Below are 15,576 nucleotides of genomic sequence, written 5' to 3'. Positions count from 1 at the left end.
GAGAGAAAACTTAGTGGGCCCAGAGCAGACTTCATAAACTATTCTGAGCACAGACCACACCTCATTTAGTTCTACATTTGCAAAGCCAGCCCTGGACTTGCTATTTCTCAAACAGAACATCCTTTCTAATGGAAAAATGCAGTCCAGTGAGATGGCTCAGTAGCACAACAACCTGAGTTTGATTTCCACAACCCACATGATGGAAGAAGAGAACAAACTCCCAAAAAGTTTTCCTCTGATTTCTGTGTGTGTTTGTATACATGCACCTATACAAACTTAAAAAAACAAACATGTAATAAAAACTTTTAAATAAAAAAAACAAATGCAATGGCCTATAATTTGGACACTGGCAGAAGTTTAGATTAGACACCTCATTTATAAATTCTCATAAAAGATAAAGGTATTCTGTGACTTCCCCTAGTGCCCTCCTGAATATCGCACAGGGTCTACGAATTGGGAGCGTCACTATAGAAACTATGTCCTTTCTGGGTCCCAATACCAAAGAGCCAACCCAAAAGCCTGTTATCCCCACTACTGGGAGCTCAACAGTGCTGGGGTCATGCTCTGGGCCCTCACACAGCCCTCCCGACACCGAGGGGCTAAGTACCCCTGGACTCTCACACTCTTCTCTGGAACATCTTACACATAAAAATGGGTAGCAGCACCCCCAGCCCCCTCCCCACCCCAAACACATGGGCCTTGTCACATTCTAAATGTTCCAAAAAAAAAAAAAAAAAAAAAAAAAGACACTGTCCAAACTCTACCTCAGAAAAGTGTTTTAGCCCTTGGCCAAGAGAGGGAAGGGGTGGGGAAACAGGCTTCTCTGGGCTGCTGAATAAAGAGCATTTTCAGACCTGGAGTTTTCCAACTGCTTGGAAACAGGAAGTGCCCAATCCCAGAGAACAGTAACCCTCACACACGCCCTACATAAAGACATGTTGAGCCATTAGCCTTAATTGCCTGTGACTGACACAGAAGTGAGGCTGGCCTTCCAGGCATTTGCTGAAGGAAAGAAAACAAACAGCTCACTGGGGACATAGGCGGCCATTTTCTCTCCTTTCTGCCAAAATGATTCTGCTCTGTGCCCCCCCCCAAATTATAGCACACAGATTTGAAAGTATGAGCAACACAAAGTTCTTTCAGGTTCTTTCCCATACCATATATGAAAGAGAAAATAAATCTCTGCAGGGGTACACAAGCAACTGACTAATGATCTTTTCTCAAAATCAAACATTTGACCTCCCCCCGCCCAAAAAAAAAAAGAAAAAAAAATGGCCTTTTCAGAACTGCCTTTTAACACTTCAATTTTCTTCAGGTTTGTGATAATTAAAATTACTGCAACAGTTTTCCTTTGATCAACACACTATTAGGGGAAAGGAGTTATATGAATGCTGAGTACAAGCAGCAAAAATCACACATGCTTTCTGATACAGGATTTTTAACCATTGGGAGTTCAGAAATAGCTTTATGGATAAGGCATCATATTCACCATGAAGCAAGAGATGTCCTTCCAATGTCTATACGAAATACACACTGAGGGAAACAGCCTGTCCTCCAGCCTACATCAGCAGGTCACTAGTGACTGAGCAGGACAAAAATGTGTTTCTTTAGAATTATTTCTTTCAGCATCTATTTATTTGTATGTCTGTGTGGAGATGGGCCTGTAGAGATCAATGGTCAATCCAGAGGAGACAGTTCAGACGTGTGTGTGTGTGTGTGTGTGTGTGTGTGTGTGTGTGTGTGTGTGGTATTTCTCTCCTTTCACCAAAATCAGGCCTGACTTGGCAGCAAGTGCTTTATCCACTGTGCCATCTGGTCAGTTCCCAGAATCCATGTTCCTAATCTCCACTCACTACACAGTGAGAATTGAGTTTGTCTTTGTCTTGCTGGAGTTGTCATCTTGGCTAAGGTCTTTCCTACCCAAACTCAAAGAGGGCAAGAAAAGTAGCACCCAAGTTAACACTGGCCACAGCTGTGGGAATAACAGCCACGCTAGCTCAGCACCTAAAACCAGAGGCCTCCGTGGGTTGCCAAGGCCAAACTCAGGCTATTCTCTGGGCAGCATCTAGTCAGACACTCCCCCAAACCCACAAGGGCAATGAGTTCCACAGAGCTGTCCACTTAAGTACCAGCATAAAGCGGCACCCACAGGCACGGATGATTTAAGCGCTCTTTCAGCTGTATACAGAGCCAGCACTTTTACGCCTCTCTTGCCTCTATTCACAGCAGCCTTCCCAGTAGGCAAGGAACCACCATGCTGTTCCTGACGTGTGAGGGTGAGGCCATCATGGGACGCAAGACTACTCACCCAGCAGGAAGAGCATCAGGGCCCTGGGCAGCAGCGGCGGTGGCGGGGAGCTGCTGTGTCCCGGAAGTGCTGGGCTCCTCCCCCTCAGCTGGTGTGGATGTGGCAGGGAGAGCTGTGGTGTTGGGGTTTGGGGGCACACTCAAGGCTGCAGCAGGTGGGGGTGTCACACCAACAACAGAAGGCTCCTCAGGATCACTGGCTGCAGCAGGTTCCTCGCTCACTGCAAATGCATAAACCGCACTTAAAGATAACTAGGAATTGAGAGTTTTGTCTTCTTTCACTAGGTTTCACATGCCTTACATGAACACTGTATCTATGGTATTAGCCTACTCAAGACTGTACAACAGCTATGAGTTATACAAACTGGTTCTGACACTCGGAAGGTAGGAATAGGAGGATGGTCTCAAGTTTGAAGCAACCCCAGTCTACACTGTGAATTTCATGCCAATAAAGTCTGATAGTAGACAAAGGAATGGGTAGGGACACTTTTATATTCTAGAAATAAGGGCACATTTGTACTTCCTAGTGTGGAAGGGGCTCTGTGCATTTGTGCACACACACACACACACACACACACACACACACTATGATAATCATATTCACAATCAGCACAGACAACCTCATGACAGTTGGTCTTCAGTTAACCTACTACTTATCCTAGCGGGACTCAGAAGACCTGACTACAGGAGAGATTTTATTTTATTTTTATTTTGTTTTGTTTTTCAAGACAAGTTTTTTTTTTTTCTGTATAGCTCTGGCTGTCCTGGAACTCACTTTGTAGACCAGGCTAACCTTGAACTCACAGAGATCCACCTGTCTCTGCCCCCGAGACCTAGTTGGGATTGAAGGCATGCGCCACCATGTAGGCCCAGGTGAGCTTTCATAATAAAAGTACAGGAGACAGTAAGGAGAGCTGCACTATGAACCTCACAGACAAGGTGACTCCTCCAGCCAAGGCTCCAGAATGACTGCTTGCTTTGCTCCCTCACCCTATAAGTGTGCTGGCAGAAACTGGGAGGGAAGGCAGAGTCCCTGGGGTCTTAATCCGGTTTTCAAGGGTTGCTAGAATTCAAAATAAAGTATAGCTTAAAGATTCAATTCCTGAAGCTAGAGATGGCTCGGCAGTTAAGAGTACTTGCTATTCTTCCAGGGGCCCTGCACTAGGTCCCCAGTATGCAAGTCAAGGGGCTCCAGGACATTTGTCACCTCTACCCTCCAATGTTCGGTGATCTTTTCGGCACTGTGTAAAGGCTGTCTCTGTACTGCTCAAATTCTGGTTTCCATGCCAGAAGAGAGCTGAGTACAGGCTTTGAGATTGTTGTTGTTATGGATGCATCATGTTTTGTAAACACTCCTTCCATAACCTTCTGATTGGTTTAATAAAGAGCTAAATGGTTTACAGCAAAGGCTGGAGAGGAGAGGCAGGATATCCAGGCAGAGAGAGGAACTCTGGGAAAGAATCTCAGGTGGGAGATTCACCAGTCAGACATGGAGATATATATATATATATATCTGGTGAATTCCACACCTGATTCTTTTCTAGAGTTCCTCTCTCTGCCTGGAAGTCCCACTTTCCTTTCCTGCCTTTGCTCTAGGCAGTATTTGAATAATACAAAGACAATCATTACACGGTGCACAAAAAGATTACCCCCAACAAACCCTGTCTCAAACAAAAAAACAACAAAAAAAGAAAGAAAGAAAAATTATATGAAGTTAGTAATGCCTTCCCAAAGGACGTAAGAGGATGAACTGTATGTTGTGCTCATGGGCCACACAGGCACCCCATACATCTGCATGCAGAGGCCACAGCAGGATTTCAGGTGCTGTCTTCCACCTCTCTGCCTTGTTGCTATGAGACTGGGTCTCTCCCTGAACCAGAAGCTTTCCATTTTGGCTCAGCTATCTAACCAGCAAGCTCTTAGGACCTACCTGTCTCTGCCTGCTAAAGCTTATAGGCATATGCCGCTGTGTCCGGATTTCCTATGTGAGTGCTGGGAATCAGGTCCTCCTGACTGAAGAGCAAGCGCTCTTACCCACTAAGCCACCTCCCAGCCTGGAAAAAGGATGCTAAGTAAATTGATTAAATATAACTTTATTAGGGCTTTCTAGTATGCCATGGTTACACTGGCACCAGTACAAGAGTAGCAGGAAAGCAGGACAACACGGAAGAGGACTGGGGTGAGCGAAGCAAGACCAAGCTTACAGAAGCAGACCCTTTCCTTTAAAGTTGCCGTCTGTCTGCTGCACACGGACAGCACTTTTCTCCAAACACTTCTGCACCCATCAAGAAGTAGAAATGTCCATAATGTTCTTTTTTCTTATTTTACTTTTATGTGTACGAGTGCTTTGAGTCCATGTATGTCTGTGCACTACATGCACACAATGCCTGAAGAGGGCCGAAGAGGATGTTGAGTCCCTTGGAGCTGGAGTTACAGACAGTTGTGAGCCCCCATTTGGTGCTAGGAATTGGACTCAGGCTCAGGTCCTTTATAAGTGCAGCCAGTGCTCTCTCTCTGTGCCTGCTGTCTGAGGAATTCACAAGAGAGTGACAGATTCCCTGGAACTGGTGTTAGGGAAGGTTATAAGCTGCCATGAGGGTGCTGAGGATTGAGCCAGGGTTCTCTGAAAGCACAGAAAGTGCTCTTGACTGCTGAGCCATCTCCCCAGCCCCAGATGACAAGTTTAAATAAGGATAATAAACATTACTGAATGTGGGATGGAGTGCCAAAGATACAAACCTCTTTCTTTGGCTTATGTCCTTTAAGCCTCATGCACAGCCTCAACAGGAGTCAACGCAACTCTCGTATTTTACACTGGGGAAACAAGCATCCAAGAGCCCAGCCCATTCACAGGACACCTGATCCATACTCCACGTCTGCCTCCAGGACTTAAGCCACTCACTCCACTTTTCTGCACATCCTTCACTGTGAACCACGATTATGTACAAGTGAGCAATCGCCAGATCCAACTAAAAGTCAGCTGAAACCAAAATGTCACCATGCTTGCCTTCCGAGGCATGGGACGGCCCTGGTTGAGTCCCTTGGGTTTTGCTCTATTTTCTTATCTTGCAGTGCTGAGGGTCAAACCCAGAGTCTGGCACGGGCTGAGCAAGCACAGCCACTGAGCTGAGCTGCACCCTGCGCCTCAGGGCTGCTTGCTTTCTTCTCAGTGTATTAACACTGCCTGGCAAAGGGGTTACGTCAGTCACTTAATAACTAAATCTGTACAATCAATGTTTCCCCAACACAGATGCTAAACTTGATATTTATATTCCATATTCTATCTAGTGCACTATCCAAGCTAGCACACACAGCAGATGGCAATCCTCTTTATGCAAATCTTACACAACTCCAAACTTAAAAAAAAAAAAAAAACCCACCATGCCTTTTTTAAAGTTGCTAGGTAAATTCATTGTAAACTTTAGAAGGAAAACTAAATTTGAAAGAATAGAGATGAGAGTCTGAAGAAGATTGCTGGGTTTCTCTTGGGGTATTCTCCTGTGGTAGCAGAGCTATTACAGAGCTATCATAATGTACTAAATCGTGAAAAGTCGGAGAACGAATAAAGTTACAAAGTTCAGGAACAGACAAAGAATTCAATAATTCGTTGGAGGTTACAAAATACTAAGAGTCTAATTCCCTTGGTGTGGTCTTCATTTCTTGGGGGACACTTGTAATGAAGAGGAGCTGTCCCCTCAATCACTCTGCTTGTGAGGGAAGCATGGAGCCTGTGGAAAAGCTCAACTCCCCTTCTGCCAGTCTTCAGACTACTGAGCTGGTGACCTGGCGTCCTCAGAAAAGGAACAATGAGGTTTTGTTTTCTTCACAAATTATTTAGGGGGTGGGGCAGGGGGATAGAGAGATGGCTCAGCCAGTAAGAGTGCACACTGCTCGTCCAGAGGCCCTGACTTCAGTCCAACGTGAACGTCTGACAGCTCATACCACCAATAACCCAGCTCCCAGGGAGCCAATGCCTCTGGCCATCTCCGTCACCTGCACCCTTCTGCACACACACACAAAACTAAGAATAAAACTTTTAAAATGTTGTAGAAAAAAAAATCACTGAGGTACTGGATTTATATTTTCAGTCCCTGTGTTAATGCTCTTTATTGACAGTAAAATTTCCCCTTATTAGGCTGGGATTAGTGGAGGAGAATAGAGGACAAAGCTCTTCACAAGCGTTCAAGTTCTATAAAAAAATACTCTTAAAATAATGAAGTGGGAAATTGCTTACACATACGTTATCATCTGTGCGTGCTTGGACACGTAGGGTTTTCCCCTCAGATAACATATATGCATGCACTTGTGCACTTAAAGAATGTCTTTGGAGGAATCACAGGAAACACAATAGCCGCTGCATGTTCGAGCTCTCCAATTTTTTTCCTTCCTCTTTCAGTTGTTTGAGACAGTTACTCTATGTAGCCCTAGGCTATCTTGGAACTCCTCTGTAGACCAGGCTGGCCTCAAACTCAGAGATCTACCTGCCTCTGCCTCCCCAGTACTGGGACTAAAGGCACCAACACACTCAGCTTAAAATGCTTTTTTGTTTAAGAATTGTTAAGGAGTGTCTGTGCATGCCATAGGATTGCGGGTGTTTGCTAAGATCCGGAGTGCTGGATCCCTTGGAGCCAGAGTTAGTCATGAGCCAGGTGATGTGTGAGCTAGGAACCAAATTCAGGTCCTTTGGAAGAGCAGCAAGTGCTCTTAATTAAATTTCTCCAGCCTCCATGGACATCACCAAAGTCTATATGCGACTATCATAAGGACAATGGTATTGTGACTCCTCTTCGCCTGCAGCCATACTCTCAGTGTCCTACTCTCTTTCCAAGTGCTCCTTGTGCTTACAATTTTACACCATATATTAACCTATACTAAAATGCCTTTTAAAGGGGCTGGAGAGTTAGCCCAGCAGCTAACAGCCCTTGCTGATCTTGCAGAGGACCCAGGATTGGTTCCCAGCACCCACACGGTGGCTCACACTCATCTATAACTTCAGTTCCCGGAGATCCAATGCTCTCTTCTAGCCTACAAGGGCACCAGGCACCTGTGGTTCACAAACACACATGCAGACATATAATAATGATAATAATACATGCCTTTTACTAAACTCCAAGTCTGCTTCGTCCTACGCATCCTGAAATGTTCTGGACCCAGCTTTGCTCAGTGGAAGTCTGAAAATGATTCGGGCAGTCTCCACCCTTGGTACTACTCACATTTCCTTTTGCTTTTAAAGACAGGGTCTCACATATCCTAGGCTAGCCTCAAACTCACTATGTGGCCAAAGCTAGCCTTGAACTGCTGATCCTCCTGTCTTTACCTTCCGAGTGCTGGGATTAGAGGCAAGCAGCACTATGCCCTGTGTACGCAGTGCTGGGGCCTGAACCCAAAGCCCTGTGCAGGTACGTAAGCACTCTCCCTTCTACCCCTACACTCCTGCCTAGCTCTTTCACATCCCTGTTGCCCAGACGGTCTCCACACCACTGCAGTCCAGCCTGTGGCCTCAGCTACGTACCCAAGAGCTCCTGCAACAGCAGTTGGGGCTTGGCTGAGGTGTTTTCAGCTTTTCCTAATGGAGGTTAGAAGGCAGACGCTTTGTCTCTGCCTGTGCTTCACTGTTCAGCAAAACAGCATTTTATAGATATCCGTTCAATAAATATGCATTCACTAAATCTAAATCTTTAAAAAGACATTAGAAATAAAATCAACTGATATTTGTATAACATTACCACTTAAAAATAGGTCTTTAAAAACTATCTGGGGGAAACTGTTGTTACTGAGCTTTTGTTTGTTCCCTGTCTGAGATGGAGCAGTACCTACGTAGGCAAACTAGCCTTGACCTCATGCTCCTCCTGCTTCAGCCTCATGAGTGAATGTGCTCTATGCACCTTTACAGAAGAGATGAAGAGGTGGCGGGCTCCTCACCCAATGTCCCCACGTGTTACTTTTTATATGACCATGGCACATCTGACAAAACTAAAAAAAAAAAAAAAAAAAAAAAAAAAAAAAATCTGTTCAGTACTATTAACTAAACTCCAGACTTTATTCAAATTGTAGCAGCTTTTCCACTAAGCTGCTTTTTCTGTTCTAGGATCCAATCCAGGATCCCTCATTGCCTTTAGCAAGCACACTTTATTAGCTCATCTGTCATTCCAACAACACATGGGGAAAATGTTATTCCCACCTCCCTGAGGATGTGCACACTCCGTGACCATTTAGACAGGTGCCACGCCATCAGTCAACAGCAGAAGTGGAGCTCGAACCTGAGTATTGTGAGGTGGAAATAAAGCGGAAGAAGGAAATGAAGAGGGCTTGGATGTTCTCCTGGAGGGGAAGAAAAGTAGAGCAGCAAGGACAGGGTGGTGGGGAGGCAGCATGGCAGTTGAACAGCCACTGGTTTCTGTAATGTGATTGTTTTACAAGTCTCCTCTGTGATCTTGGCTGAAAGCTTCACCTTTATGAATCACATTCACTCAGGAATAGGAAAACCTTTGGCCAAGAAAAAGATCAGGACTTGGACATTCTTTTTCTTAATCCTAGGCAAGCCAGCCTAGCAAATGGCAAGCTCAAAGTTCAAAGAGAAAATAGAGGGGAAGAGAAAGATTCAGATATCTTGTCTCAAATAAGGTAAAGAACAACTGAGGAAAATACTCAACACTGACCTCTGGTCTACACACAAAGGACATGCGTGCATGCGTGCACACATGTATTTACCTGTATACATGTGAACACATGTGTGAAATCATAAATACACACACAAAGAATTTTTGTTTTAAAATAGGGGATAGAAAGGACCTGAGTTAGGTTCCCAGAACCCATGTCAAATGCCTCTGGCACATACCCACACACAGACATATGATTAAAAGTGATAAAAATAAATGGGGGTGGTGGCACAGGCCTTTAATCACAGCACTTGGGAGGCATAGACAAGTGGATCTCTGTGGGTTTGAGGCCAGCCTGGTCTACATATAGAGTTCCAGGCTAGCCAGAACTTCAAAGTGAGATCCTCTCTCAAAAACAACAATGAATCTTTAAGTAAACAAACAAACAAACAAACAAAAAAAGTAAAGTTATATGAGAATTTAAAAAAAAAAAAAAAAGGGGTGGCCGGGCATTGTAGCGCACGCCTGTAATCCCAGCACTCTGGGATGCAGAGGCAGGTAGATCTCTGTGAGCTCAAGGCCAGCCTGGTCTACAAAATGAGTCCATGACAGCCAGGGCTACACAGAGAAACCTAGGTTGCCTCTAAAAGTTTAAAGTCTAAAATTTGCTTTGAAAACTCTATGAACTTTCAAAGACAAAATGTAACAAGGCAGAGCTTGCTCTTTTAGACATTAAAAAACATACCATGCAGCTGGGCCTGGTGGCTCACACTTTTAATCCAGCACTCAGGGAGGCAGAGGCAGGCAGATCACTGTGAGCTCAAAGCCAGCCTGGTCTACAAAGAGAGTCTAGGACAGCCAAGGCTACACAGAGAAATTCTGTCTCGGAAACAAACAAACAAACAAACATACTATGCCAGGGCTGGAGAGCTGGCTCAGTGGTTAAGATCACCGGCAGTTCTTCCAGAGGACCTGGGTTCAATTTTTAGCACCCACATGGCAGCCCACAGTCAGCTGTAACTCCAGCTCCAGGGCATCTGACTCCCTGTAAAGAAGGTGTCTGGAAGCCACATGGTGACAGACAAATGCAGGCAAAACACCTATATACATAAAATAAAAATATTAAAAATACTATCCCAATAACCAAAATATGTGGGACTCACACAAAACAAGAAACAAATTCTCACAGTATAGAAGACAGCAGTGAGTGCCGAACTCCAGGTAAAAGCCACTGTGAAAGCTGCTTCATTAACGTCCAGTGAGAACAGGGCTCCAATACAGAGAAAGATGTGAGGGCTGGCATGTAACTCAGTAGTAAAGCGTGTGTATAGCATGCGTGAAGCCAAGAGTTTAATCCCCAACCACAAAACAAACTAAAACAAGAAAGAGTGAGAATAAACTGTGAGGTGGAACATAACATTCACAACATAAAAACCAGAACAGTATTTACAAGGTTAGAGAAAAAAGAAAATCTCATATGCTATTTTGTGAAAATTTTATGCAGCTTTGGACAGATAAGCAATCTTCTTTTTTTTTAAAAAAAAAAAAAAATCGATCTCAATTTAAAAAATTCATTATCTACGCACTCAAGAACTGCACTCAAAAGCTATGTATAAAGTGGCCCGTGCATACAGAATCAGCTACTCAGGAGAAGGGCCCAGTGGGACAGATAGAGCCCAGGAATTCAAGGCCAACCTAGACAACACAGGTAGAATTGGTTCTTCAAAAATGTGTTTCTATTTTTCCCCAGAGCAAAGCTGTATGCAAAGAGGGAAGCATGCCAGCAAAAGGGCATGGCTGTAATGGCAACACTTTCGGGACACAGGCAGGAGGAGTTCTCTATGTTCAAAGCCAGCCTAGCATATAGACAGTCTTCTCAACTAGACAGGGTTACCCAACACCACTCTTATCTCAAACAAAACAAAACAAAAAAACAGGGAAGGATGTACATATTGAGGGAGAATAGTTAAATGATGGATGGCTATTAACTACACTAGAAGTTATTATTTTAATTTGATTTTTTGTTTGTTTTTATTTTTTGAGACAGGGTTTCTCTGTGTAACCTTGGCTGTCTTGGACTCACTTTGTAGTCCAGGCTGGCCCGGAACTCACAGAGATCCACCTGTCTCTACCTCCCAGAGCGGTGGAGTTACAGGCATGAGCCACTGCGCCTGGCTTATTAATTTGATTTTTTTGAGATGGGGCCTCATAGTCCTGGCTTCCCTTGAACTGAGTTTACATGGGGCTAGGGATTGAACCCAGGGCTCATGCAAGCTAGGCAAGCATTCTATCAACTGTTGATAAGTTACACTCCCATTGTAGAAACCATTTTAAAAGAGTGAACAAGAGGCTGGAGAGAGACAACAGTTAAGAGCTCTGGTTTTTCCCTAATATCTTTTACATGCATAAGTATACTACACAGCCAACAGGAGACTGTTAGATTAATTCTGCATGTCTGTGAAAATCCCATCAGAAGGCATAGCTTCTAAGCTGCCATCCCGGAAGTGGCCCTCACAGGCCTAACAGGGAGGGCTGGAGACATCCTCATTCACATTAGCACTGGCAAGAGGGGAGCCTTTGTCTCCCTCTGTCCAGCCTCTGCCCTGAAAATAGTTCTAGCTTTCTGTTTTCATATAGTCCAGGCTGCCAGTGAAGTCAAGATGAACTGTCATCATTGCAAAAAGAGGAGGCCAGAGGTAAAGGAGAGAGAGAAGAGAGGCAAAGGCAGAGGAGAGAGAAAAGAGAAGCAGAGGCAGAGGAGAGAGAGAAGAGAGGCAGAGGAGAGGCAGAGACCTTCCTGTGTTAACAGACAGAAGCTGCTGTTTGAAGCTGGGTTTTAGGAACTGTTTGGGCATTCAGACGCACTACTGTAAAACGTGTTCAGAGCAGTGTGGAGTTAGACACATGTGGCTTTTTAAAGACATAGTTGGCACCTACCTCATAAGCGAGAACACAGTGTTCTGGATATAAAGACAAGCAAAGGTACCTAGAACTAAGTGTAAAGCAAATAAAGATGTGCTGATATCCCAGAAGGGCTGGAAAGGTGGCTCAGAGGTTAAAAACTCATATTCCTCTTGGGAGGGGGCTGGGGGGTAACTGGGTTCAATTCCCAGCACCTACACCAGGAGACTTACAATCACCTTCTGGGAAAGCCAATGCCTCTGACCTCTGTGGGCACATGTACTCATGAACATACCCACAGAGACACCCCCACACAAAAATTTTAGAAGTTTTTAAATCTTTGAATGTCCCTGAAGACTGACTCAAAGACCACTACCACATGGAGTCAGTTTATCAACAGCTTTTATAAAAGCAGAGGATGGATGGACACCACTATTGTGGTACTGTAGATCCCTGGAAGGATAAAGTGACTGGTGGCCCAGCCACTGCATCTGGGGACTGCTTCCATGTGTTACCTGGCTATTTGCTGTGTACAAGGGATTTCAGGGTGATGTGGCTGTGTCCAGCAGGCGTCTCTACAAAAACTTGCTTTCTAAGAAAAGCATGTTTGTTGCTGCTCAAAAGCTATGTGTGGTTCTGTGTACCAGTCCAGAGCCACTTGCATGCCGTCCTTCATGCAGATGAGGAGGATCTAGCGCAGGGATACGGGTTTGGCCCCTGAGCACTGGAAAGGCTGAGAAAGAGGCTGCTGGGACTCCACACCTGCAGTTATGGTCATCCAAGAGGTTCATGGGAGCTGGTTAATTCACTTCCTTCAGACATGTCTCCAATTCCAGGAAGGAAGTCAAGGCTTGCCACTTCGCCCTGCCATTCCCTGTACACAGTGAGATAGCCAGGCAACATAAGCCACAGAGGGGCTCTGGGGCCCTCACACTGCTTCCAAAGAACTGAAATCCATGACAGAGCAACCTGCGGAGAATTGCTGTCAGAGTAGAATGATTAACTACTCAGTCGGTCTGTTACACACAGGAAAATAACAGTCACAATAGTGACCGCTGTGTCTTCATGTCATACTTCTGCACTCACAAACAGGCGCCTATAAAACTCATTTCCAGGTCACTCCCAGTGCAATCACACTCCCCTCTCTACAGTCTGTGGAAACGTCCATGTTTCCTCCCATTGGACCCAAAAGGAAGACAAATGACTCAATGGTCTGTTGTCACTAAAGATTTAACAGTTCTCAAAAACTAGACAATGACTGTTTGCCTGACACTGTCTCAATGAGACAGAAACGGGATGAAATGATTTACTTTGTAACAGGCCTTCCTTTCCTGAGTACAGGGAAACAGAACCCCCTACAGAAAGGTCCCTGAGTGTGGAGAGCACCAGTGTCTCTTCTCCCACGGTGTCCATGTGGAATGGTGACAGCATTCCTAGTGGGGAATTAATCCTTGCCAGCATCTTGACCCCTCAGAATGCTGCTGTCTTCTCCTGCTCAGTTCTTAGAACAAGCTCAGTCTTTTCTTTTTTCCCAGTTTACAAACTCCCTAAACTGGATTCTTTTTTTTTTCCAAATAGGCCATGGGTGTGGTAGTTCCCCCCCCCCTTGATGCTAGCACGTGGGGGACTGGTGGGCACACCCCTATGAGTCTGAGGCCAGCCTGGTCTACATAGTGAGTTCCAGGCCAGCCAGGGCTATACATGGAGACCCTGCCTCAAAACAACAACAGGACTGGAGACATGGCTCAGTGGTTGAGCATTCTTTCAGAGGATCTGGGCTCAGTTCCCAGCACCCAAAGTGGGTGACTCACAGTGCTGTAACTCTAGTTTGAGGTGACGCAACACCCTCTTCTGGCCTCCAAGAGCACCTGCATACATGAGGTGCACATATACACCCTCAGGTACACACACACACACACACACACGCACATAAAAACTAAACTGAATAAATATTTTAAATATTTGTAAACAAATTAGAGCCAATGTTGATAAGAAATTAATGAAAAAGCATACTTTTAAAATGACCTCTGTACACAGGAATATTTCGTTTTCCACTTTTATTTTCTGAGACAGGATCTCATGTATCCCAGCTCACCTTGAATTTGTCATATAGTCAGGATGACTTTTTTTGATCCTCCTGTCTCACTCTGTCTCTCCATGCCTAAGCCAGTTTTATGAGGTGCTGAAGACTGACCCCAAGGTCTGCCTCGTGCATGCTACACAAACACTCTACCAACCGAGCCCCAGCCCAACACTCTTCAGGCATGAGTGGGAACACCTCGGCTCTCCAGAACAAGCCAGAGGTCAAAGAAGTCGGGCCGAGGGACTAAGTAATGGACTCAAATTCCCACAGTGCTGGCATCCTCTCTCACTCCACCATACTCTGGCACAGAAGGCAATGCCCCAAGTGCAAACAGGACAGGCAAGAGCATCCTGCTGTAGTGCAGGCTGGTGCTGAGTGTCATCACTCACCTGTACCATTGGCTAAGCCACTGCTGCTGGGGTTCTTCACGGGCTGGCGGGGCCGGTTCCTAGCACCAGGGCTTTGTTCACCCGTTGCTGTGGTTGTTCTGGCTGAGCCACCTGAGTGTCTGTGTGTCCTGGGGGTTCAGAGTAGAAAGCAGACCAACATAAGTCACTGTGAGAAAGAAAGACGCTTCTGCTCTCTTGCTATTTATTAGAAACAGGACCTGTAGTTACTCCAGCTTTTACTCAACAGGAGCTGGCTCCGAGCAGAGACCCAGGGAAGCTTCCTTCTTGGTAAAAGCCCAAAAGGCAGCTTTGTGCAAACTTTTCCACTGGAAGTAAACAAATCTGGAGCAAATCACCCCCACATCTGAAACAGCTGGCAAATACTCTGCGACCATCACACTATTTTTATTGGGCTTAAGTGTTAGAAATAAACAAGAATTTCTGGACAGGCGTGGATGAAGTACTTCTCCCATGAGGTACAAGGGGGCCAAAACCTTATGCAAATCAATTTTCTCTATAGCTGAGAGATAACTAAGCAGCATGAGGCAATGCATATTGTGGCGCAGCACCCCTAGAGAAGTTGACTCAGGTGAGGGAAGGCCAGCACAGAGATGGACCTAACCCGTGCAGAGAAGAGGGATCTAGCTGAAGAAACCCATGTGACATTTTCCAGAGCACAGAGCAGCGAGGGATATCTGGTCTCACGCTTGTACTGTAGTTTGCCTTCACTCCACTCGTGAAGCTTCTAAGCCTCTTTGCTCTTTGGCTCTTTCACTTGCAGACACGATTGGAGTCATTACTTAACCCACAATGACCAGATGGTCTAAAGGCCATCTCCTGAATGAAGACAAGTCTGTTTCTTTCCAGGCAAGGAATCAGAGGCTGAGAGACCAACTCATGCTACAGGGCAGCCAGTCCATCAACCTCAGAACTGGTCACATGACCACAGTCACTGAGTTAACCTGTGACCGCTGCACTTCCATGTGTGGCCACTCTGCCAGCGGCTCTGTTGCCTTCATTTACAGGTACAGAAACAAACAAGAGGAGGCTCTGCAGAATGTAAGCTTACACACATTCCCGTCAGCCCTTCCCTCCTTGGCTGGAATGGAGGGGGAATGGGTGGGCTTTTGTTGCCTTTCTCTGGAGCTATTTTCCCCCAGTTACAGGGCGAATGGTAAGACCTCTAGCGGAGAGTTCATGCTGGGAGGAGCACCTGCCAGAGTGTGTGTGTCCCGCTCCCCCACCTGCTCCTGCTGAGAGTACCTCTGCGGCAGGCTGGGAGCAGGCTGGGGTCGGC

The 15,576-nt window shown here is 45.6% G+C and overlaps 1 protein-coding gene across 1 annotated transcript in view; it reads right to left on the bottom strand.

The window, feature by feature from the left end:
- Positions 1-15,576, bottom strand: part of Wwp2 (WW domain containing E3 ubiquitin protein ligase 2) — a 121,276-nt gene that overhangs the window by 37,723 nt on the left and 67,977 nt on the right. The window contains exons 7-8 of the mRNA XM_055621071.1: positions 14,280-14,407; positions 2,309-2,528 (exon numbers count right to left, since the gene is read on the bottom strand). Coding sequence (XP_055477046.1) covers positions 2,309-2,528; positions 14,280-14,407 — 348 coding nt within the window. The remainder of the gene's footprint in view (positions 1-2,308; positions 2,529-14,279; positions 14,408-15,576) is intronic.

This window comes from Psammomys obesus, unplaced genomic scaffold, assembly GCF_907164565.1.
Source record: "Psammomys obesus unplaced genomic scaffold, mPsaObe1.curated_primary_1811, whole genome shotgun sequence".
Taxonomy (NCBI): domain Eukaryota; kingdom Metazoa; phylum Chordata; class Mammalia; order Rodentia; family Muridae; genus Psammomys; species Psammomys obesus.
Note: the sequence above shows the minus strand (reverse complement) of the source record. Positions and strands in the feature narration are given on the sequence as shown.